The sequence below is a fragment of the Colletotrichum godetiae genome (assembly GCF_030913485.1).
Source record: "Colletotrichum godetiae strain CBS 193.32 chromosome Unknown BDP55scaffold_15, whole genome shotgun sequence".
NCBI lineage: Eukaryota > Fungi > Ascomycota > Sordariomycetes > Glomerellales > Glomerellaceae > Colletotrichum > Colletotrichum godetiae.
In genome coordinates this window covers 98,889-120,507 of record NW_026851263.1, presented here as the reverse complement: position 1 = coordinate 120,507, position 21,619 = coordinate 98,889, and the positions used below count along the sequence as shown (strand labels likewise).

Genomic DNA, 21,619 nt, shown 5'->3' with positions numbered 1-21,619 from the left:
GAGTTCGCGAAAACATGGATGACGGGTCTAACGACCGGCTCGGGCCCTTGAGAACCTTGAGGGATACCTTTTGTGAGTAGATTGCGAAATGCCGTGTTGTCATTCGCTAGGTCAACTCAGGCGAGCTGCCTTTGGACCAACGGTCAACGATGAGACGTACGGTGAGCTAAGGTATCTGGGCAAGGAAGAAGGATTTGAGGGTTGGAACCCTTGGACTTGGGTTCCTCGGCACAATTGGACGGCTCATTGTAAAGGCTTTCTTCGTGTCTTTTACCCATAGAGCACATTTTCGATACTCTCGTTGAACGAGTGAGAACATGCGGTAATTACGTCTTGGAAGACAGTTAGCAATGCTGCTGTGGTGCTCGCATCGTTCTATAGTGCCGGGTGTACGATAGAACTTTGGCATGTCTACTATGTTGCATAAGTACATGTACCATACTTAGACGATATTGATGTAGATGTTTTCCAATTACCTTAGTGAGCCGGGTTCATAAGTTACGGAACTAAATCACCTGCTCACTATGCCAGGCTGATGTGCCTGAAATCTGTTGTGAGAACTTGCCAAGTCGCGGCTCTTCGTAAGCTGTGCTCGAAGCCATCGACCTTATCAAAGAAGTGAAGCAGTACCATCCAGCCCATTTAGCACGAGATTCATCGATTGCGAGCGACTAGCACCACATGAAACTCCATGTCAAGATTGGCCCCCGGTGGTGCAACCAGCCCATGCGTGTCAAAGGGAAGGAAGATTACTTCCCACAAGACGTGGTTTCTGTAGCCTCCTATCCTGCTAAGGTATGTTACAACTTACTTTGTGTGTCATCTTCGGAAGGCTGGGGCTTAAAAGCTAACCGTGCCGGAAATAATGCGACTGGCTGATTACCTATTGAGATCACGTGTTGCCAGGGCGAGACAGGGTGATGATCTTGGCTTCCGGAATGACAATGTTCCTTGGTCTCTTTCAATTCAACGAAGAGCTGGAGACATGCTGAGGAACGGAAAGAACCCAGAGATTCGGATTCACAAGATATCTAGGATCCTGGATGAGACAATGTATTGCTCATATCGAAGCCTGTATTATGCTGCCAACTTGTCTACAGCTACCATTTGGTCGAAGCACACAGCTCATCCGAGTCACAGCCGCTGCCGGAAAGAAGAAAAGTGCGAAGAGTGTCTCGTCAGATCACACGGCCAAGAAACAATCTTTCCTACTCTAGAAAACAAGTCACATAAAGCATGATTCCTAGAGACCGGAGGGTTATATAGCCGAAAGGGCATTGGAGCCGAACAGCTAGTCGAACCGAACCTCGAATTGAGTTGGATGTAGATCAAGCGCTCGGCGTTCAGGCGATAAATAGACGGAGGGAGAATGGTATTAATAGAAAGCCCATCGCCTGCCAACGCCATCGGTGTTGAGAATTATAGAGACCAGCGTCATTGTCAGCTGAGGAGTCAAAAAAGATGTTTGCAAGGAGCCCATGCATTTCCCGTTTCACCGTCGACCCCGTAGTGGATGAGGTTGAGCCAGAGCTTACCCCGGATACTACCACGCGACACCCCTTCGACGGACGGAGAGTTGGGCCATGTTCTACACTAGCCTCTGGGTAGGTCGAACGGGGCCCTCTTCTGACTCCTCACTACTCTTCGTCGCGAGCGTGTCGGTAAAAGTTGACTTGTCTGTTTGTAGGCAGGCTGAGCCAGATTTTGTCCTTGTGTCGATCACAACTGCTCCGTGGCCGAGCCGCTATGCGCGGTTGACCAATGAAGCAAATGGGCTCTGGGCTCGCCAAAAGTTGCGCTGTCGGGCTGGCGCAAATTCATGCACCTTTTCGCATCCAAAATCGGAATTGCGGTCTGGTATTGCTACGTGTGTTGAGCAAAGACCAGCTCCATCCCCATCACAGTCTTGTCGCCGTATGAACCCTACGGCAAAGGAACACGAAGTTGCACCGAGGGGTAGGCAGGAGATGCAACAACAGTCAGCAGCGCAATCAAGAAAAGACGGGAAATGTTTCCAGGCTCAGACAAGGCCCCCCTACCATGTTTCTAATTCTCTCCGTCCTGGAAGCGCCAGGGTGGAGTTTCTGGTGGGAAAACGTCGGAAACTAGCAGACTTCAGCGCTCAAATCTGCCAACAGTTTTTCGTACCTATTCGTGGGTTGCTCGCAGTTGCATTCTCGGTGGTTTCAGACACCAAAAAGAGGGCGTCTCCGGGCCAAGCCGCCAAGAAGCGCGTCAAACACGACCGAGGGTTTTGGTGCGGCACGGCGGGTTCACCAGAGTGACAGCGGCCGGGGTCCGTCTGAAACCCCCCGAACATGGAACGGGTGTGGTTCACGGCTCGCCTTCTCAGAGACTTCAGAGTCACCTTGCCAGCTGAGAAACTCCCTGTTGTCCGGGCCTCTTCGATCCCTTGGGTGTAACTGTGCGGCGTACTGGGGCTGGTGAAGAGGAGCTTGAACTGGACAGACACTCCTGCTGATGGTTCTAGCGGCTGCGCCAGAGTCATGTCAAGCCACCTCTAGGGTCCATCCGTGTGAACGTCCCCCGGAACGTTCCCTCGCGTGCGCTTGTCGCACCAGAGACCAGTGCCCACTGTCCCTCAGTCCCTGAACCGCCCGCAGCTTGTAAGAGAGGCACATCTCGAACCCCCTTGCCTGTTCTTCTTGGAAGTTGTTTGATGTGGGAGACATCTTTGCATGGATGTCTCTGAGCTTGTCCATGGGGTTGGGCAAGATGATCGACGCGGCGAGAATTGATAACATGGAGCAAATGCCGCCCACCCCAGCGTGGCATCTCATTTGGTTCTTGTTGTTTCTGCCTCTGCTTCTGTCCAAGATCTCGGTGAATCGCGACTCTTTTTCTCATGCGGCGCTTGCGTCCTTTTTCCTTTCTTGTCGGTTTCTTCCAAGTTTGCAGCTGTGCTGTTTTCTCTTCACTCACTCGCTGGTCGATTTTATTTCGTTTCTGGTTCGAAGTACAGTCTGCGGAAAACGCGAAGACTCGCAGTCATGGAGGCAACTGCGACTTGGTCTACTTTGAGGTATGGGGTCAACTAAGCATTTTCGCAGTCTTTGAGTGAGAAACGCTAACCGCTATTAACAGACAGCGGAGGAGGAGATCAGCGCCTAAGTTCCCTGGCAGACCTCGTCATAATCTGACTCGTAGGCAAAGCCCTGCACCACCGCCCGCAAAGGAAGAGGAGGCAGAGGAAGCAGACGGGGAACAAGAGGCCGGCGGCAACCAAGAAGAGGAAGAGGATGAGAACGAGGAGGCCAAGCCTAATCAGCCCGCCGATCAACAGAAGGAACAGGAAGAAGAGGAAGAGAAGGAGGAGGAGGAACCTGCAAACGGCGCAGCCAAAGAGGCCGAGAGCGACTCAGAAGCGGGCGGTCAAGCCGGCGCAGCATCATCAGCAAGCGACTCCGACGCACCACAACCGGGCGCGCCGGCCGGCCAGTCCTCGGACTCGAGCAGCGACTCAGAACAAGAGCAACCGCCGCCAGCGGTACCGCCGCCGCCAGGAGCAACTCCGGCCCCTCCTCCGAGTGTACAGCCGCCTCCAGCCGCACCATCTCTCCCGCCTCCGGCAGCTCAAGGGTCTCCGATCCCATCGGCAGTCCTGAACCCGGTGTTGCCGGCAAGCTTGCCTCCCGCAAGAGGCTTCATCACTCTTGTCCCCGGAGCGCCGCCTCCATCTAACCCACCGCCTCAAGAAGCTCCTGCGCAACAACCGGCCCCGGCCGTGACACCGTCGAACCCTCCTGCTCGCCAACCGCAAAATCCTCCGCCTGCCAGTCAGTCTTCGGCACCGCCATCACCGCCTCCTCCACCCGCCGCCGAAACTACTCCTTCAATGAATCTGCCCCCACCGCCGGTCGAAAACGCGGCGTCTGGAACTCCACAGCCAGAACTTCTCCCACCAAGCTCGCAAGTCGAGGCTTCCAACGCGCCATCAGCATCAGCTGCGCCTGCTGATGGCACAGACCGCGGATTTGCCATCGGAGTCTCCTTCGCCGTTGTCGGTCAGTCATCAGAACCCCCCGCATTCTGAACCAGAATTTTAACCAAATGTTACAGCCATCATCGGACTGCTCATAGGCGCAGTAATCTTCGGCGTAAAGCGCTACAAGAGGAAGAAGAAGGTCGCTGCCGTAGCAACAAACATGACACAAAATACGTCACCAGGGGGTAACGGCTTCGTCGCACGCGAATCAGCCATCCTGCGTCAACCGAAGCGCAGCACCCGCGAGATGGAGCGCGCCATGGTCACAACCTTCAGACAGACCAAGATTGCGAACCGGACCACCAAGGAGATGGAAGAACAGATGATGGAGCAGTTCAAGACCGACAGAGCATCAAAGATGGATGCTTCATCCGCGAGACCTCTTCCGAACCCCCCAACAGCAAACGCGGCTCCGCCTCTTCCCAGCATGCCCAGCAACAACGATCCTATTGGAAGTACGAGGAACATGCAAACGGAGAGCTTTTACTACGAAAAGTCCATCAATGAGCCGGTGGTCCCCGCGCCCCTGAGGATCAGCACGGCGCAACGCCGGCCGCCGACGGCGATTTCCACGGCGAGGGTGCCGTACCCTGCTTCCACTTATGATATGTACCAGGAAGTAGGACAGGGTCCGTACCGGGAATCTATCAATATTGGATACCAGCCCAACAATGGCTATCGACCATACAACCCGGACAACTTTTACCGACCGCAGCCGGGTCAGCTACCCCGAGCGGAGAGGGGACCTGATGGACGGTTCTCTCCCGAGATGGAATATCGCGGTTGAGGTGTGAAATGTCGCGGCACGCCCACACGGTCATTACTGAGAGCATACGGCGACATTCTTCTCGAGCTGGGATCAACCCACGATATTAAATCATACCAAGGATCGGATGATAGACCCTCCGAACCAGACCTTGCGAACCACACACATTGTACTAAGGCATAGATGGGATGACTGCTGTCACACATCTCATTTGTCTCACCTACCATTATTTCTTTTCCTTTATTTTTGAATACCCAGAGAGAAGATTTACCGTCCACGATGTACCATACTTAAATGCGCAATAATATCACGAACCATAACGATTGAAACGTTTCCACAATCGCATCAAGATGCCCTCCGTGACAGCCGCTGAAAATTTCACCATAAAAGCAGAGAGCATCATGATTTGACTCCCGGCATTTTCATCGCCCCCTCGACGCCCATCCCTTCATCCCGTCCTAAATTCGTTTCCCTCTAGACGCCCAGAGGATCCACAAGGCAGGTCGAGACGCACGCCTCCTGAAACAGATATCGTGACAAACCCCTGCCACAGCCCGAAATAGGCTCGTCAAAAGTTCCCGATCTCTGAACCCATAGTAAAAGTTGCACAAAGGCGGAGTAGGAACTGGCCGTGTCGCTGGCACCGGCACACGCTGAAAGGCCGGTCCACAAGGATCTTGGCCACGTCCTCGGAAACGTCTCTCCTTGTGGTCGTGACGAATTTACAGCAAGATGTCGAGAGCAGATCGGAAATGGGTCAGCGGACTACTCTTTTATGACCAATGTCTTTGAGAACAATGGTGATACATTATTCTATGGAATTATCTACATCATCTACCATAACCCCTTCAATCTTCGTCGTTTGTAAGAACGTCATCCTGTCTGAAATGATTTTGATCACTAGGTCCTCTGGCTCCCGACTCTCCAAGGCAAGGTCTAGAGGCGTCTTCCCGGAACTCGTCTTCATGAACAGACTGGCGTCAACCTTTCCTGAATCAAGAAGCCATTGAGCAGTCTTCTGTTTTCCAGACTTTGGCCGCTTCGCACGCCATTCACCCAAGGTTGCAACACGATGAAGTGGCGTTTCCCCCACATGATTTGCCGTGTTTGTGTCGATTGATCCCGTATCAAGCAGATATTGGGCTACTTTCAATATTCCTTCGCTAACAGCCGAGGAGAAGGGAGTGTCTCCACTCGAAGCACCTCGTAGGTCTATGTTGACCTTCCCTGTTTCGACAAGCAGTTTGACTATTTCGAACCACCCGAGTCTTGCTGTAACTGCTAAAAGTGTACATGACCACTCCGGAAAATCGAGATCGACCTTCTCTGTTTCCATTAAGAGCTTTAAAATGCCGACATTGCCGTATCTTGCGGCCTCTTGGAGAGGCGTGACTCCACGCCCGGTCTTAGCGTCAAGATGGACTTCATCCCTTCCTATCAGCTCCCGGACAGCAGCTTCATTATGGCAGTGAACAGCTATGTGGAGGGGGTAGTAAATTTCGATATCAGGACCTGCTCATTTGTTGAGTTCTAGCCCACTTTGTGCAAGAAGATACTCAAGGAAGTTTTCATTGCCCCCCAGGATAGCATAGAAAAGTGGCGTAAACCCGTAGCTATCCTCGAGATTCAGATTAGTCTGCAGATTAAATTAGCATTCCAAAACTTCACAAATACCAGGAGGTTGCTAACTTCCTCGGTCCCCTTCAAAAGCTCGAAGATTTCGGAAAGCCCGAAATATGCTGCAAGGTGTATTCCATGAACCCTTCTAGGCGGCGGCAACCAATAAAATAGGGAAAACTTAAACTTGCTATTGTTCAGGGCCATATGAAATGATGAAGAACGGTTATGTTTTCTGTCGGTAAGAAAGCCGAGCGTGTCCTGATCCGTGGGGTATGTGTGTTGGGCATGATAACCCCAATTGCAAGCGGCGTAGTCGTATAGCGGATTTCTGCTCGCGATAAGCTCCTTCACCATATTCCAAAATTTATACCCGTTAAGCTGCGCAATCCTCTCTACTTCTTTCTTCTCCAAATGTAGCTCTTCGAAATATTCCTCAAATGTGAAGTTGAAGTTGTCATAAGAAAGATACGCAACGCAAGATGTCGCTAAGAGGCTCTCTGCATCGGGCATCCAACGCTCCTTCGTCCTCTCGAAATATTCCTGGGTTGTGAAGTGAACCAAGCGGATGATCTTACTCTCTTCATCAATTATGACTAGACCAGCACAGACCGAGACAACATCCTCTAGCTCAGGAAGGTTGTCTTCGTCTAGTTCGGTTGTTCCTCTCTCAACGGCGAGAGCATGTTGCAGCTCTACGGTGTCGAGTGGTCTTTGAGCGCAGATTATCCAAGAAAGCGCGTCTTTTGCTAGAGACCTTTGATCTTCGAGCTGTCTTTCGACCCGATCCATGGCCTGCTCATACGCAATGTCGTATGCCTCGGAGCCGCTGGAAAGTTTGCTGAGTGCCTCTTTGACGGCTTTTGCTGAGCGTTTACCTTGTAGTGAATCTAAATAAAGTTGTGCCAACAGAAACCTTACAGAGTAAATGTCACGAGCTATGGCACGCAGCAATGGGCATATGAAGTGGGTTAAAGTGGCTTGAAGTAACCCATCTAGAATGAGCACATGAGAGTAGTCTATATACTAAGTGAGTGTGATATCCACGTGAGAAAGCACGTGGCAAGGTGCCTGACAAGTGCTGATACCATTCCTGTTTCGTGACAGTAAATTAGCACGTTACTTTCTACAAGAGACCAAACATCTTACCCAGTCGCATGCATTCCATCTGTACGTTGGTCACATAAAGTTACGAACGTTCTCGAGATTTATTAACGAAGACATCAAAGGTGCACTGGAAATGATTCGGAAAGTGTGTGCTCAATGCGCCCTGAGACATTACCCTATTCTTTGTTTTCTCCTCACCCACACTTCTTTGTCTATGCTCTCTATGTCTGCAAGAGAATCTCCTATTGGTATTGAACCTATTGATGCTGTATCGCGCAACTGAACCTCCCATATGCCCAGCTTATATCGTGCGCGGTCTGCCATGCCGGAGAATAAATCAAACGACCAGCCATGCTTCGGACAAGTCAATCCTGCGCTCAGAACAATTCCAAAGTCTTCGATGTCGAAAGGTGTGCCATGTGAAAGCGGATATGAAGAGTGTGGACATTTCTAAACGAGTTTTAGTCAGATCTGCAGTATGTGGGCTTCCGTGATGAAAGGAAAAGACTCACATGGTCGACGGCGTGAAACTTCCCCTTAAATTTGAAAACCAAGACCTGATCCTTCAAATCGCCTTCAAGCTCGTCGTAGTTTAGCACATCTGGTGCCAGGAGCACCTCTGTACTCCGTGATGGATCTGACTTCCGCACTTGAAACACCTTGCAACCAGACTTGAGATCTGTACCACAGAAACGGAGATCTGATAGGTTGCTTTCATCGGAGCCGAGATCGGGGAATGATGAGTCGAGGCCAGCAAAAAACCATCCTGCTGAGGAACGCGATCGACCTGCAAATGCATTCATCATTTGTGAAAGATAATTAGAGAGCCTTTAGACATGGATACGTTTGACGCGGATTTGTCTTCTGTCGGGATCGCGAATGTGGCGGTAGTGCCTTGGACTTCGTGGCGGGCATCGCGTCGAGATTGATTCCTTTGATGATGATTTTAGAAGGTCACGTGTTATCGCACGTGAGTGGAACCGTCTCCTTTTGGTCCCTTGGAGTCTCGCAGTTGATAATGCCCCCAAGTCCAGGTGCTCGTTCAAAAAATGAAATATGTTTATGGTCTCAGTAGAAAGAGTTTCAGAGGAGGAGATTACTTGGATGCACTTTCATGGATCTTTCTGTCCGTTGTGCAGGTACTGCTCGATTGTGAATCCAAGAAAAAAGTGCAAAGGGATTGTGTTTGCTCCAGGCAATAATCCGAGTCTAATCCAGATTTCGCCTAGACAAAGGTAAAAGCAAAGGCGGATGTGATTTCCTCTATATCATCAGTCCAAACTTCCTAGAGCGTGTACTTGGTTGCTCGGACTTATTGGGAAATATCACTGATAAGGTCGTAGGCCCTGTCGCCGAACCTACCATTTCCGGCGGCCCGACCCTCTGCTGTAGAATGGCACAACCTCTTTCCACGTGGGGACATTGTGTGCTTTGAACTAAAATGAACTCTAACATGGCCAAGACTCATGGCAGCTTGTCCATTGCAGTGGCGGAGGAGATAGAGGTGTATTGCTGGAGGCAGCCATGGCGGGATATCTAGACTGCTTCTAGCCCAAGAGCAAGCCACCCCATCGGAGCCTTTCAGAAACCACTGCGTACTTAGGTATTGGAAGTTCTGAGGGTGTTTATAAGAGCCAGTAATTGTGGTTTTGTGATGCAGAGGTTTTCCTTTATGAGTAAACCTACGTCAAGTTATTTGGTAACGAAGCAAATGACCGTTAATTATCAATTGACTAATTTTCAGGTCTATTATAGACTGCTTCTCCGTTTCTATTTCTCCTTCTAACAGCACGGAAGTCAGTCGACAAAGAGCGCCGAGCATGCCTCTCCGGGATATTGGTGTCTTGGCTGTCTCGGCTCTCGTAAGCGATGACGATTCGAGCGGGAAACGCCTCAAACGACTTCACCAGTTCCATGTACATGGTCGCGTAAGTGCAAGTGTCAAAATGGCTAGATCCGCATGCCACGCGTATGATACTTTGGTGTCTAACAATGAGCCCGGGTTCTAGATCTAAGGCCAAAACCTCACAGCTTTCTATGAATACAACCATGTCGACACATGGCTCACAAACATGACGCGCTCTGGAGCTTGCTACCCGACTTCTCGGGGCTCTTAGCACGGGTACGGGTGCCATGGATGAAAAGGCCTCTTTGTGTTGAAGCCTCAAGGCATATCGTGGTCCCCTCGCTTGTGGGATCTGCGGCCGACTCTGAGTCTCACACGCCAAAAGGAACGTTGCTGATTCGCCGCTTTGCGAAGTGTGAGTGCGAGTCTAGCTAGATGCAAGTCGGACTAATTTAGGTCCCAGACTCTCGGGATGTCGATCGGCCTGGCCGTTTAGCCCGGAATGTCTGACTGATATCAGCAGAGACACGTGGCATGACGCCTTCCTGCCCCCTCCCTTGTCCGCGTTGAGATTCTTCATGACCGAACGGGGTATAGTTTACGGCCGGGCAAGGGTAGGGCGATCCCGCGCTCCCCACATGCGGGATGTCAACCGTATGCCACGATGAAGGATGTTGTGTCTTAACCCATTTTGTATAATGCGAAGCGAAATGCTAAGGGATCAAAGGGCTATTAGGTGCTGCATAGAGCGTTTCCACCTTCTGAGTTGATCCTAACGTTCTGGATTAGATCCAATATCATGGATGAATCCTTTAGAGCGTTCCACGTGTCTCATCTCCCTCTTTTACGGCCGTCGTTCGCTTGGCCGGATGATCACAGACGCAAGCGGCAACTCCTCATTTGACCGCTCACGGAATATCCCAGGCATAAGTACTACCTCCTGCGCCCCAAGATCTCAACGTCTTCTCCAAGCATCCAGCTGTCTCATCTGACACCCGTCTTCCATCCCTAGCGTCTTCCTCTTCAAACTCTCACGTCGGCATCATGTCTGCAACTCAGCTCCCGAACGGCTACAAGTCGTTCGGCCCGAAGGCCAACTGCACTCTGGAGGTGTGCCCGCTCGAGGCCAGTCTACTACGCTATCGCCCTTCAGTTCCAGTCAATGGAACATTCATCGGACTCTTTGCTTTGGCCATGGTCATCCATACTATTCAGGGTCTTCGGTCCAAGAACTGGGGGTTCATGGCTAGCATGATCGGTGGATGCTTGCTCGAGATTGTCGGCTACGTTGGGAGGCTAATTCTCAACGATAACCCCTTTTCTTTTGGTGGATTTCTTTTGCAGATTAGTGAGTACTATCGATATCCCATGATATGACTTGATCTAATTTCTTCTCGTCTCAGTCTGTATCACTGTCGGACCGGTTTTCTTCTGTGCTGCCATCTATGTCATGCTATCGAAGGTGTAAGTCCATCTTGCCGAGACTATCAACTATCAGTCTTTAAGAGCTCTTGACTAATCTTGGAAGCGCAGCATCATCCACGTCGATCGCTCGATATCCAGATTCAACCCGAAATTATGCTATTACCTCTTTATCCCGTGCGACATCGTATCCCTCATCCTACAAGCAACTGGTGGTGCTCTATCCAGCATTGGAAACGATAAAGCGGCCGTACAAAGAGGTGTAAATGTCTCCCTAGCGGGGCTCATCTTCCAGGTCGTCTGTCTCGTCGCCTTTTGTGCTCTCTTCGCAGACTACCTCGTCACCTGCACGAGGTCGAATGCTAGACAACGCATGACGAAAAACATGAAACTTTTCTTGGCGTTCCTCTTCATCTCCGCCATCCTGATCCTGGTACGATGCTCATACCGTATCGAGGAACTGAAGGAGGGATACTTCAGCCCGATGTTCCGGAACCAGCCTTTGTTCATTGGCCTTGAATCTTCGTGAGTCATTCTACACTTTTAATGCCACCTGATAGTGTGCCTAACTCCTATTCTAGTGTCATGGTAGTTGCAGTGTTTTGTCTTGTCATCGGAAACCCTGCGATTGGTTTCAGCACAGCTGGAGAGAGAAAGGAATCGACCGCGTCAGATGCATTTGATCACCTCCCATCGCGGCAGGCTAGCATGCCAATGGAAACGAGCGGTAGAAAAGACACATTGCCGGGGTCAATCAGCGTATGAATGAATGATATTTACGAAGACGATCCGCTACAATGTTTGTTCACCAAGATACCAGAACCTTTTAGTTTGCCTCATTTCTTCTTGTATCAACTCCATTCGAAATATTCGTATCCTTGATTATTTGCTTGATTATGAGCTTTACCATCCGAAACCCTGATAAGGAACATTAAACGCAGTTCTCAGAGGCGTCTTGCAGCTTTCTGCTGTTAAACTCAAGATTCAACATCGCACAGATGACAGAAACTCCGTTTTCATGGGCCGTAGTTTGTGCGAGTTCCAGAAATACCGATTGACACAGTCTTCCGGCAAGTTAAGCTATGTCGCTGGGACTCTCCAGGTAAGGACAGTTCAGAAAACACGCCATCAATCATTTTAGACGTCCATCTTGCTACCTGGAGCGTGGGATCCTTCGGACTGCGAAGTTCCATCCCCCTCCTGGTGAGTAGCCGGCTCAGGGAGCCCACATCTTGTGCACAAGGGATCATTGGCAGCTTGGCAACCGCATCTTCCCGAACTTTGAAATGATAATTAGCACTGGCCACTCTCTGCAAAGAGTCTAATATTGCCCACTCACAATCGATTGTAAGCAAGAAGAAACCATACAAACGCAATCATCACCATGAATCCGGTGGTGGCGGCAAAACCCACAAGGAATACGGAGGCGTCGGGGTCCATCTCGACTTGCATGCGATAGATTGCTCGATTTGATTGTTTTTTCCATAGATCGGGAAGCCTTGAAATGAGTTGAGTGCGACGCTCGTGTGCTCCTGTCTTCAAACTTCTTCGGTCTGCTTAGATGTGTTGGGTGGTGGTATCCGTTCGTATCCTAGACCTCCAGAATATTGAGTGTATGGCGTGGCCTAGAGGGGCCTTAGAGTGTACTATCTAGCCAGGGATCCCGCCTTTTATTACCTAGGCCGAAGACAAACAGGTGCCGGCCCTCAAATTTCAAGCCTCAAGCCTCCCGAGTGACAACCTGGAGGACCCACAGCAACACCGGAACACGTCTCCGTAAGAACCCTTCTAGTCGGCCGAAGTCTCATAGTTGGGTTCGTGATTACGCGTCTAAGATCATTGCATTCATAATGGATCGTCTACAAGAATGAGCCAGGCGCAGAGCACTTCAGCAGGCACTAAAATGGAGAGCTTCCAGTATCCACCATACGGCATTCAGAATACTCACCAATTACAGCCACCCCGTCGCCATGTGTGTCAACACGCCTTTCCACTGAAAATTATCGATTTCTTCTATGATGCGGCGTACTGGAGCTTAACACTGACCCCATCTCTAGGAGCCATGGTGAAATGAATGTCCTTTCTCGGCTCGCCTTCTGCCCCGATCCAGTCCATGCTCTTGAACCTCTGGATGAGTCTCACCAAGAGATACGCAGATTCTGTAAGGGCGAATTGTTCTGGAGCAAGTTAGCACTCCAATCCAACAACACTACGAGCGAATCGTCAATGGGTATATAGCAACTTACGTCCCAAGCAGATCCTCGGCCCACCGCTGAACGGGATATAATTCCAATCCAGCCGAACACCCTCCCATCGCTCCGGCTTGAACTCCATCGCATCCGCCCAAATATCCGAGCGCCGATGCAGCAGATACGGTACAAACGTGACCGTCTGTCCCTTCTTGATCACGATGGGCGACAACCCATCGTCTCCGCCACCTCTAGGCAAAATTGTATCCCGTGCCGCATATCGGCTGTTGAGAGGCACGACATTATACACTCTCAACGTCTCTCGCAGCACATATTGAAGATACTGTGATGACTTGAGCGTCGCAAAATCAATGCCTTCGGGGTTCTCAGAGTACTCCCCAAACTCCGCCACCACTTCCACCCGAAGCCTCTTGAACACGGCCGGGTGCCGCGCAAGCATCAGCATGACCCACGAGAGCAGCGTCGCCGTGGTATCTCGACCCGCCAGCAGCATCCCAAGGATCTGGTCCCGCAGCTCCCCGCGGTCCCGCGTCTGCTCCACGAGGGTATCCAACAAGCTGAACTTGTCCGCCGACGGCTTCGCGCGCTTGAGGGCCAGCTGAACGTAGTGGTCAACGTACCGGCGGATGTAGTCAATGGACTTATTGCCCACGCTGCTGGGTGCCAGAAAGTACAAGCCCTGCAGCCGGGCGCGCATGACGATGTACATCTGCGCCTCGTGGAAGGCCGAGGCGAAGGACATGTCGCTGCCTGCCTGGTCAGCCGCCATAGCTGTCGCCGCGCTTGTCGATGTCGACATCTTGCCCGTTGCAGCGGCCGTTTGTGAGTCGACGCTTTCGCCGAAGAGAAAGCCAGTCGCGGTGTCGAGCGTGAAACGGAAGATCAGGGGCATGATATCAACAGACATGCCACCGTCATCAGTCTTCTGACCAACAAGAGGCAGGGCCCGGAGCAGAGCTTGCACGGCACGTTCCGTACCCTCAAGGTCGTTGATATTCTCCCGCGAGAACTGCGGCCGGAAGAGCGATCTCGAGTGTTCCCAGAATGGGCCGTCGTGGGTGAAGATGTTATTTCCCTCCAACGGCTTGAACTGCGCGATTCTGCGCGGGCCGAGCTCAAAGTCGCGGAACTTTGTCGCGAGGATGGCTTGGATGTTTACTGGGTCTATGGTGTTCACCTCGTCTGGGCCGAAGAAGCCTGTGGTGCTGAAGGTGTCGCCGCACTTCTTGAACTTTTCGGCAATAACATCGTCGAGGATATCGCCGCCGCTGCGCACGACCTTGACAGTGCGCCAGACATAGTCGATGCCGAAGGGGAGTTTCGAGGAAAAGTGCTTGGGAAAAGTCGCCCCGTTTGTCTTGGCGAAGAGAAGAATGCGGCGACGGGCGAGGAAAGTTGAGACGATGTAGTAGACCACCAACGTTGGGAGTGCGAACAAAACTACGGGCGAGGAGAACAGCGCCATGATGGAAAAATTGTTTGGCATCCAACGTCGCCAGTTGCAGAATTTTGGGAAATCCGTCGTACATCGTACCAACGAGCCGGACCCCCCACGAGATATATCCCTCTCACGATGCCATGCCTGTCAAAATGTGGCCAGGATGGGGACTAGTCGTACAAGGAAGAGGTGGGTTTTGACCCCCGTTATCGACCATGATCGCTGTCGCACTGGCCTCCACTAGAACCCCAGCTCTTTGGATGTTTCCGAACTGACGAATCGTAGCAGACGGTACTGCGATTACCCGGCGCGGAGATCGTTGGCAATGAGAAGTCCGTCTCTACCCATTGTTGTACACCCGTTGTAATACCATTCATACCATTCACATATGCTTTCGTTCTCGTTCTCGCATTTTACGGGTTGTAGTGCTGTTGGGGACACATGAGTGACAAGGGAGGAACGATTGTTGGCTTCGTGTTTGCGTTGTATCGACAACCTGGACAAACTTCATCTGGAGGAAAAGCATATGCCCCACCAAATGCCGATTGCTTGACAATCATAGTTGGAGCACATAGCTTAGGTGCCCGAAGTGATCTCATCCCTCGGTCGGCAGAGCTCAATTTTGCGACAACCTTTCGGCGTTGGGCTATGCATGTCTTGGTTCAGACTTCAAAGACCTAGACCTCGGACTGCGTGGGGTAGCTTAGGTAGCGGTCTAGATTTATGGAGCCCCACAAAGTAGAGTCGTGATGTTGATTCATCATGGTCCACATGAGATGCGAAACATGACTCGACCTTGGTAAAGCCGCCCTTGGCTTCAGCTTACATGAACCGCGGGGATTTTGCGACGTCGAGACACAATAAGGTTCTGACTGCCAAGTCCGAGTAATGGTAGCATTCAGCGGCGCAGCATGATCGCCTTAGAGTTCGCGCCTTAGGAACGGGGGATTGACGCCCTACAACTCCGAACGAGATTATGTCTGCGTTTTTGTATTAACCAACTGGTGTCTATTCGTAAGGCTTCAGGCTGTATTCTTGCTGAATATAGCCGCCAAGAGCTTGACGTAATGCAAACCTCTGCATTCTCGCATCATTGTTACCACTTGCAAGAAAGGTAATTAGCAACTTGGCGAAGGTCGATCTAGTTTGAATCAAGTAACAACTCCAACACGTCGGTCCCGTTCGGTAGGATTTGAACGTCTTCAACATGCCTCTAATCACTTACCTGGCATCAATTCATATGGGCGAAGGTCACGTGTCACTACTTTGCTTCATTGATAGCCACCAAAGACGCATTCGCCGGTTGCACGTGTATGCCATCAACTGCGGCATGACATCGGTGGATTGGCATGTGCTCCCCATGACCATGAGGGATAGTAACGGACCACATATTGCTCCAAGATCTTCCGCTTAGTTCCCGCCTGGCCTTACCTATCTGCCTCCGATGCATTCAATCAAAAAGTTCAGAAGGATCAGCGTTGGGAAAACTCGGAGATGTCTGTACCGACGTCAAAATCGCAGTTGATGGGATGAAATAGCATGGGAATCTCGAGATGCTTCGATTTAGCTAGGACGTGCAAGGAAAGTGTTGAGTTTGGAAAGGCGGTGGTTGAAAATGAAGCAAGTGAGCGACCTAAACGTCCTGAAGTGGATTAGACGGGCATTGAAGTGCACTTGATGAAGAATATTGTGTCTCTGTAGTTGATTACCTTCGTAGGTACCCCCAACCCGTGGCTTTGGCTTATACTGAAAAGCATTCGACCCACTAGAGAAGCTGAAAGTTCCTCGCCGGTTATGCCAAGCACAGAGCCTGGTACTGCAGAGAACCATCACATGTCAGTCAAGCATTGGCAGACAAGAAACAGAAGCTTATCACTGAGAGCTCACTCGCGAAAGGGGCAATCTGGGTCAAGATTAGGATTCGAGCTGAGCTGCGATGCTGCGTGGCTATGATCAGGTTGAACCGTCAGCAGGAGAGCTCGACGCTTCATTCTCGGGAGCAATGCATGGGGCGTCAATCGTGCGACGGGTACGCAAACTTGGAAAGGCAGCTCGGCGAAGGGATGGATCGCTAGTTCGATCTGTGGACATTGTTGTACATGAAGTGAAGGCAAATAGGGATATACTGATCTTCTGGGTAGGCTGGTGGAAAGGCTTCACAGCTTGGTAGCTGGGTCGGGAAGTGTCTTTGCGCATATTGATAACTACTTATGTGATGTGGCCGAAGTCGACGTCGAAGTCGAGCTGTTGGTATCCTTTCTTCCCCTTCCTCCCTTCTTATTTTCGTCTTGATAGATGGCACCCTTCGCGCGTCTTCGTTCGTCCGCTCAAGAAGGCCTCGGTGGGTTGGAGCTGAATTGCTTGTCGAAGTCAGCCAAAGTCCCTGCCATTCTGTTTTGATGGTGCGCCTTGCTAGCTTCACCATCGGTTCCATTATTGTGAACATTGTAAATATTGCTGTGGCTAGAAGACCTCTTGTATTCGGAGATTCGACGTTGGGAGAGAGTGACGTCTGATTCAGTGGTCGAGTACTGATGGAAAGATTTGCCAGAGGCACTCCTGAGAACGCTTTTATCAGCTAAGTGCGACTGGATGTGCCGTCACCTGCACGTTTTCCATAAGACATAGGGGGAAAATACCCATTGCGAACCGAACTAGTAGAACCCATGTTGTCAAAGCTTCAGCCTCGGTGACTTGGCCCTTGAGGATGGACGAAATAGCTGCAAAGTGGAAGGGTAGTAGGGGGCTTCTGGCAAATTGGCTACGCCAGGAGTTCCGTGATAGCAAGATGTGTAAGGCTTGCTGCATGTGTTCACAGTGATTCTGATAGCTGTTTGTGATATCAACATTTTATTTAATCACCGTCCCGTCTTTTATGCAAATTCCTGGCGGACCAGGGTCGAGAAGACAATCCCCATATCGAGTGCCGCCCCTTCAAGAAAGCCTCCGGTTCTCGTACAAAGTGAATTCAACCTGATGACGAACAGTCCGCCGGTCTTGTCAGCTAGCAAGCGAGGCGGCCCATAGCAGATGCGTCGAGATGCACGTTGTAGGTCTCCTTGGTGTTGTAGTCGTGGCGGGATTGGGCATGGGTGGGTGGCGTCACAGTTCCAGACGGCCCCGATTGCAAGATAGACACCATGGGGTGTGTGAACCTCGAGCCGCATTTCGGCATCGGCCAAAATGACCATGACCGTAAACTTCAGCAATCGAATATGCCTGTTTATCGACGGTTTGAAGTTTACGGTCATAGGATTCCTGACCGAACAGCAGATATCAACGTTATATGACGAGACCATCCTGTCGTTTGGTGTCACTGGCACTTGCCAGGACATGGACCAAAATGAATTACCTACCTAAGGTTATAGAGGTGCTAATAATTTGAAAGTTAAAGATGCATTGAAATGATCGGAAGAAGAGTGATAAAGTGGTTCAATAAAGCAACGTCCGGACTGTCATAGATAAGAAAGTGAATAGGGGACGTGTCCGGAAAGGGAGGTGTCCAGCTTCGGAGATCACTTGAACCCGGATCGGCTGGATAAGTGGAGTGTAGTCGGGCCGGAGCTTTTGATACCACTAGTCTCTCTTTCGAAAATTCCCAACATCGCTTGCTGTTAAAATCATCCAGAGGCTTGAATCATCGCGAGCAACTGAAAATGGAATCCATGGCAGGTTCGATAAATGAGAGCATCGTATACCCACACAAAGAGTTGAAAGTTGACGATACCGGGCCTATACAGACACGCCCCACGGGTTCGAGACCGAATCTCAAGCAGTGTCCTTCGATACGGCGCATCAGGGGTTCATCCGGTCCTATTTCTTTGAAGAGGTCAAGCGCAATCGTGATTCGATGGCTGGCTGCATACGCTTTGGTCTGTTCCAAGAGCCTGCGTTTTTTTTTCGGTGAATGAGAGGGGCATTGCTGCAGCGAGGGGCAGCCGACGTCGTCCACTTGAAGTCTTGATGAGCGCCAAGTGACAAGCGTCAGGCTCACTGCCTGCAGGCAGAATGAGGCCGCTTGTCCGCCTTGTTCGGTGTCGCGAACGCCTTGCGAGGGGTTGAACCGCCTCACTTTCGCCTGAAATCAGACATCGCTGGGTCGCGACCAAGGCAACCGGGTTGCCTCATTTCGAGGACGCGGTTCGCCACCTGTGGAACTTGTTTGCTTCTGCAGGTGGCACCAGTCGGGTCCCTCTGGCGATGTTTTTTGTCCGGGTGTCGGCGTTACCTAGGCTGGGAGACTCGGTACGCGATGGTGAAAGAGAGAAACATGATTGAGGAATGAAGCCAGTGAAGAGCTATAGGTAACGAAATTTGATGGGAGTTGTTTCGCTCTCAAGGTGGGTAGGTGAAGTAGGGAGGTAAGTGATGGCAATGTCTTCCGAGACATGAAAGAGCTCATCATCGGCTGAACAGTCTGCTAGGTGTAGTGTCATTGATGAGATAAGAAATATATACTTGGTAGGTTGCGAGGGGAATGTTTGACAAGAAAACGAGAACTTAGGCAAGATCTAGCTTTAATAAGGTCGTCAACAAAGATCCATCCGAATCCTCAAGAGGATGAGTCAAATGAGGATTGCGCCCGGACGACGGAGGGGGCTGGATCGTATTTAAGATAATCACAGGATTGATGTGGCAAATTGTAATTCGCGTGGGTAAGGTATAAATCAGGATAGAGAAACGAGCAAGGGCGCGTTTGCGCGTTCGTTTGTGTGAGTGCGCTTTTGGGGGAGTGCACAACTGCGCAAGTGCGCGCTCCCTCTACACACCTCTGTACTCCCACAAATGCGCACTCACACAAACGAACGCGCAAACGCGCCCTTGCTCGTTGCTTGGCCAGCCCCTCCAGGGATGGATCTGCCTTGCTATGCCCTCATCCGGTTTCGCGCTATGCAGGCTGCCGCCCTACGGCATTTTCTTCTTCATTCTCCCCAACCTCAATGGCTCATAATTGATTACACCGCATCGCCCGAGGTTACAATCGTGCCGTTGCAACACATGACCCAAAAAGAAGAAGGACTTCTTCGATATGAGAAATCTATCTTACAGTGATGGCTACTAAGGTGGACCGTATTGGACAACGGGTCAGGCTGCCAGGGTAGGGACTGAGACTACTCCTGCGCCGTACGATGTCCACAATGATTGTTGCGCAACTTCCCACTTCCACCTCTATCAACGCCCAACACAGTGGCATTGGTCTTGGGCCCGATCCCTGCCCTACTTCTCCGTCTTGGTTCGCCTTATTCCCACTCCTTCTTGATAGCCACTCGGCATATAAACTGCATCCTTGACCATTACATGGGTGAATATCAACATCATCATCATTAATATTTAGCTTTGCTCGGGTGGGTACGCCCGTGGTAGCAGCGAGATGAGGCGGAGGGAATGAGAACGGAAAGGTAAAGGACGACAGAATCCTTGGAAGGCGTCCCCGAAGACTGCATCATGGTTTTATCTCAGAATGTAATCCTTCCCTATGAAATGTGTGGTTCCTTGTGCGTCCTATTTCGTGGTACACGTCCCAAGGCTACCGACCAAGGTTGTTGACAACGCTGCCGACCATGACAGCGACCTCTCTATCCCAGTTGCCCTCCCCTCTTGCCTTGCCCTTCAACGCACTCGGCATCTGGCATCCTCTCACGACACACTCCCTCACGGCGTCCCCAACACTCGCCCTATTGGACCGCAACGTACGCGCAGACACCCCGCCACGGTTCACAATCTCCTGCACCCTCGTACCCAAATTGCCGGCCATCGTCCGCCAGAAGTAACTTGGCAGGCTCCCTGTCTCGAGGTACGCCAGCAGAGGCTGTAGCATATTGGTCTGCTTCTGCGGCGCCAATACAAGCGGGTGCGCCGGCAGCTTAGTCGACTCAAGAACGAGCTCGAGGGCGACGATGTTCTGGCACCGCGCTGAGATCTCAGCGAGAGTGCGTTCGAGGGATGGAAGCTGACCCAGTGACCGAGAGAGTGAGGCGATGGAGGACTGCAAGGCTGAGCGGAAGTACGTCTCAAGACTCTGTAGGAGTAGCTGCGGCGTCCATCGTTCCGTCTTTTGCGTCGGTACCGGAGAGAGTAAAAAGAGCGTGACCATGGCTGATACGGTTCTCGCCTTGACTTCTTCGCCTTGCGCAAATGTGGCCGAGTTGGGAATCGCAAAGTCGCGGATGATCTTCTCTGCCGTCTCCTTGACAGACCGCTCCACTGGCGTGATTACAGACTCCCGAAGAGTGCGAATCGCATCGACCTTGCCTAGACCATGTCCTTCCTCCCCAGGCGCCGTATTATCAAGAACCTCCCTCAACGAAAGTATCGTGTGTGAACACCGCACTAGCGCTCGGTGATCCTCTTTCTTGCCCGCCGCGGCAGCAGCAGCACTGACGCTGGATCCAGCAATCTCAGCGTGCTGGACCTCAAGCTGCCTTCCGAGCTGCAGACACCGTCCCACAGAGCGACCGAGCTTCAGCGTCTCCCATAACCGCGTAGCAACCTGCCGCACCTCTTCAGCCTCGGCATGCTTATCAATGACCTCCTTCTCGAGCTGCTTGTAGCTGTCGTTGAGGTTCTTGATCTGGGCGTCAAGCTCGGAGATGATGTGCTTGCTAGATGTCGTCTGTTCTTTTGTGTACTGTAGGAGGGGTGCAGCAGACTTTGTTGTCAGGACGTCAATGTGGGAGTCGATCTCTTGAGTGTCGAAGAGGACGCGGGAAAGGGGGGTGGACAGATCGAGGGGCGCATCGTTGGGGTTGTTCGTTGCGAGGACGAGTGTATTTGCGAAGGAGGAGGGGCTGAATTCGGGGTCGAGGAAGGCTTCGTAGTCGATGTAGGAGGGGTCCTCTTCTTCGCGGGTCGTCATGATGCGTGGGTCTGAGCCATTGACTGTCGTTGAGTCAATGTGTGGTGTTGTGTTGGTGTTGCGCCGGTCGAGGGAGTTGAACGTGGGAGCTTGGAGAGGGAAGCTCTGAGAACAATTGTTGATTGAGGCGCTCAAGCTCCAGCTGTCCTGTCTTGGTCGATGGGCGGTACGTACCGCTGTGTCAATGATGCCTTACATAAGACGGAATCACCAGCCACACTGATGTCTAGCCACACAGACATGGTGCTCGCCCTGCCCCGCAAATTGTTTCTTCCAGCCACAAGTTTAATCCCGCCTTCTTCTCTCGCGAACTCCATGATGACGATATGCAGCCATACGCGGATAGCTTTG

The 21,619-nt window shown here is 51.4% G+C and overlaps 7 protein-coding genes across 7 annotated transcripts; 3 read left to right on the top strand and 4 right to left on the bottom strand.

Moving 5' to 3' along the window:
- The first annotated feature begins 1,412 nt into the window (after positions 1-1,412).
- BDP55DRAFT_90703 (uncharacterized protein) lies at positions 1,413-2,318 on the top strand. The gene has a single exon (XM_060581310.1). The coding sequence runs from the start codon at positions 1,584-1,586 to the stop codon at positions 2,283-2,285; it is 702 nt and encodes a 233-aa protein (XP_060431004.1). The 5' UTR covers positions 1,413-1,583; the 3' UTR covers positions 2,286-2,318.
- Positions 2,319-3,011: 693 nt separating this feature from the next.
- On the top strand, positions 3,012-4,793 carry BDP55DRAFT_727264 (uncharacterized protein; the record flags this gene model as incomplete). The annotated part of the gene is made up of 3 exons (XM_060579279.1): positions 3,012-3,043; positions 3,106-4,025; positions 4,081-4,793. The coding sequence occupies 3 exons, from the start codon at positions 3,012-3,014 to the stop codon at positions 4,791-4,793; spliced, it is 1,665 nt and encodes a 554-aa protein (XP_060431003.1).
- A 2,653-nt stretch (positions 4,794-7,446) lies between these two features.
- BDP55DRAFT_659782 (Rieske domain-containing protein) lies at positions 7,447-8,759 on the bottom strand. The gene is made up of 3 exons (XM_060574563.1): positions 8,009-8,759; positions 7,539-7,946; positions 7,447-7,482 (listed from the first exon to the last, which is right to left on the bottom strand). The coding sequence occupies exons 1-2, from the start codon at positions 8,300-8,302 to the stop codon at positions 7,668-7,670; spliced, it is 573 nt and encodes a 190-aa protein (XP_060431002.1). The 5' UTR covers positions 8,303-8,759; the 3' UTR covers positions 7,447-7,482; positions 7,539-7,667.
- A 1,627-nt stretch (positions 8,760-10,386) lies between these two features.
- Positions 10,387-11,293, top strand: BDP55DRAFT_727263 (parasitic phase-specific protein PSP-1; the record flags this gene model as incomplete). The annotated part of the gene is made up of 3 exons (XM_060579278.1): positions 10,387-10,690; positions 10,746-10,806; positions 10,876-11,293. 3 exons carry the CDS (start codon positions 10,387-10,389, stop codon positions 11,291-11,293), a joined length of 783 nt encoding a protein of 260 aa, XP_060431001.1.
- A 361-nt stretch (positions 11,294-11,654) lies between these two features.
- Positions 11,655-12,360, bottom strand: BDP55DRAFT_90645 (uncharacterized protein). Its single transcript, XM_060581309.1, has 2 exons — positions 12,133-12,360; positions 11,655-12,043 (listed from the first exon to the last, which is right to left on the bottom strand). Exons 1-2 carry the CDS (start codon positions 12,248-12,250, stop codon positions 11,781-11,783), a joined length of 381 nt encoding a protein of 126 aa, XP_060431000.1. The 5' UTR covers positions 12,251-12,360; the 3' UTR covers positions 11,655-11,780.
- A 417-nt stretch (positions 12,361-12,777) lies between these two features.
- Positions 12,778-14,439, bottom strand: BDP55DRAFT_727262 (cytochrome P450; the record flags this gene model as incomplete). The annotated part of the gene is made up of 2 exons (XM_060579277.1): positions 12,778-12,941; positions 13,011-14,439. The coding sequence occupies 2 exons, from the start codon at positions 14,437-14,439 to the stop codon at positions 12,778-12,780; spliced, it is 1,593 nt and encodes a 530-aa protein (XP_060430999.1).
- Positions 14,440-19,939: 5,500 nt separating this feature from the next.
- On the bottom strand, positions 19,940-21,268 carry BDP55DRAFT_630503 (Golgi transport complex subunit 5-domain-containing protein; the record flags this gene model as incomplete). Its single annotated transcript, XM_060572159.1, has 1 exon — positions 19,940-21,268. The coding sequence occupies one exon, from the start codon at positions 21,266-21,268 to the stop codon at positions 19,940-19,942; it is 1,329 nt and encodes a 442-aa protein (XP_060430998.1).
- Between the last annotated feature and the right edge of the window lie 351 nt (positions 21,269-21,619).

Excerpts from the sequence above, each read along its gene's own strand:
- BDP55DRAFT_90703 (XM_060581310.1), top strand. The coding sequence starts at position 1,584 with ATGTTCTACACTAGCCTCTGGGTAGGTCGAACGGGGCCCTCTTCTGAC.
- BDP55DRAFT_659782 (XM_060574563.1), bottom strand. The coding sequence starts at position 8,302 with ATGATGAATGCATTTGCAGGTCGATCGCGTTCCTCAGCAGGATGGTTT. Across the intron at positions 7,947-8,008 it reads AGTTTCACGCCGTCGACCAT|AAATGTCCACACTCTTCATA; the intron begins GTGAGTCTTTTC and ends AAACTCGTTTAG.
- BDP55DRAFT_90645 (XM_060581309.1), bottom strand. The coding sequence starts at position 12,250 with ATGGAAAAAACAATCAAATCGAGCAATCTATCGCATGCAAGTCGAGAT. Across the intron at positions 12,044-12,132 it reads TCATGGTGATGATTGCGTTT|TTCGGGAAGATGCGGTTGCC; the intron begins GTATGGTTTCTT and ends ATCATTTCAAAG.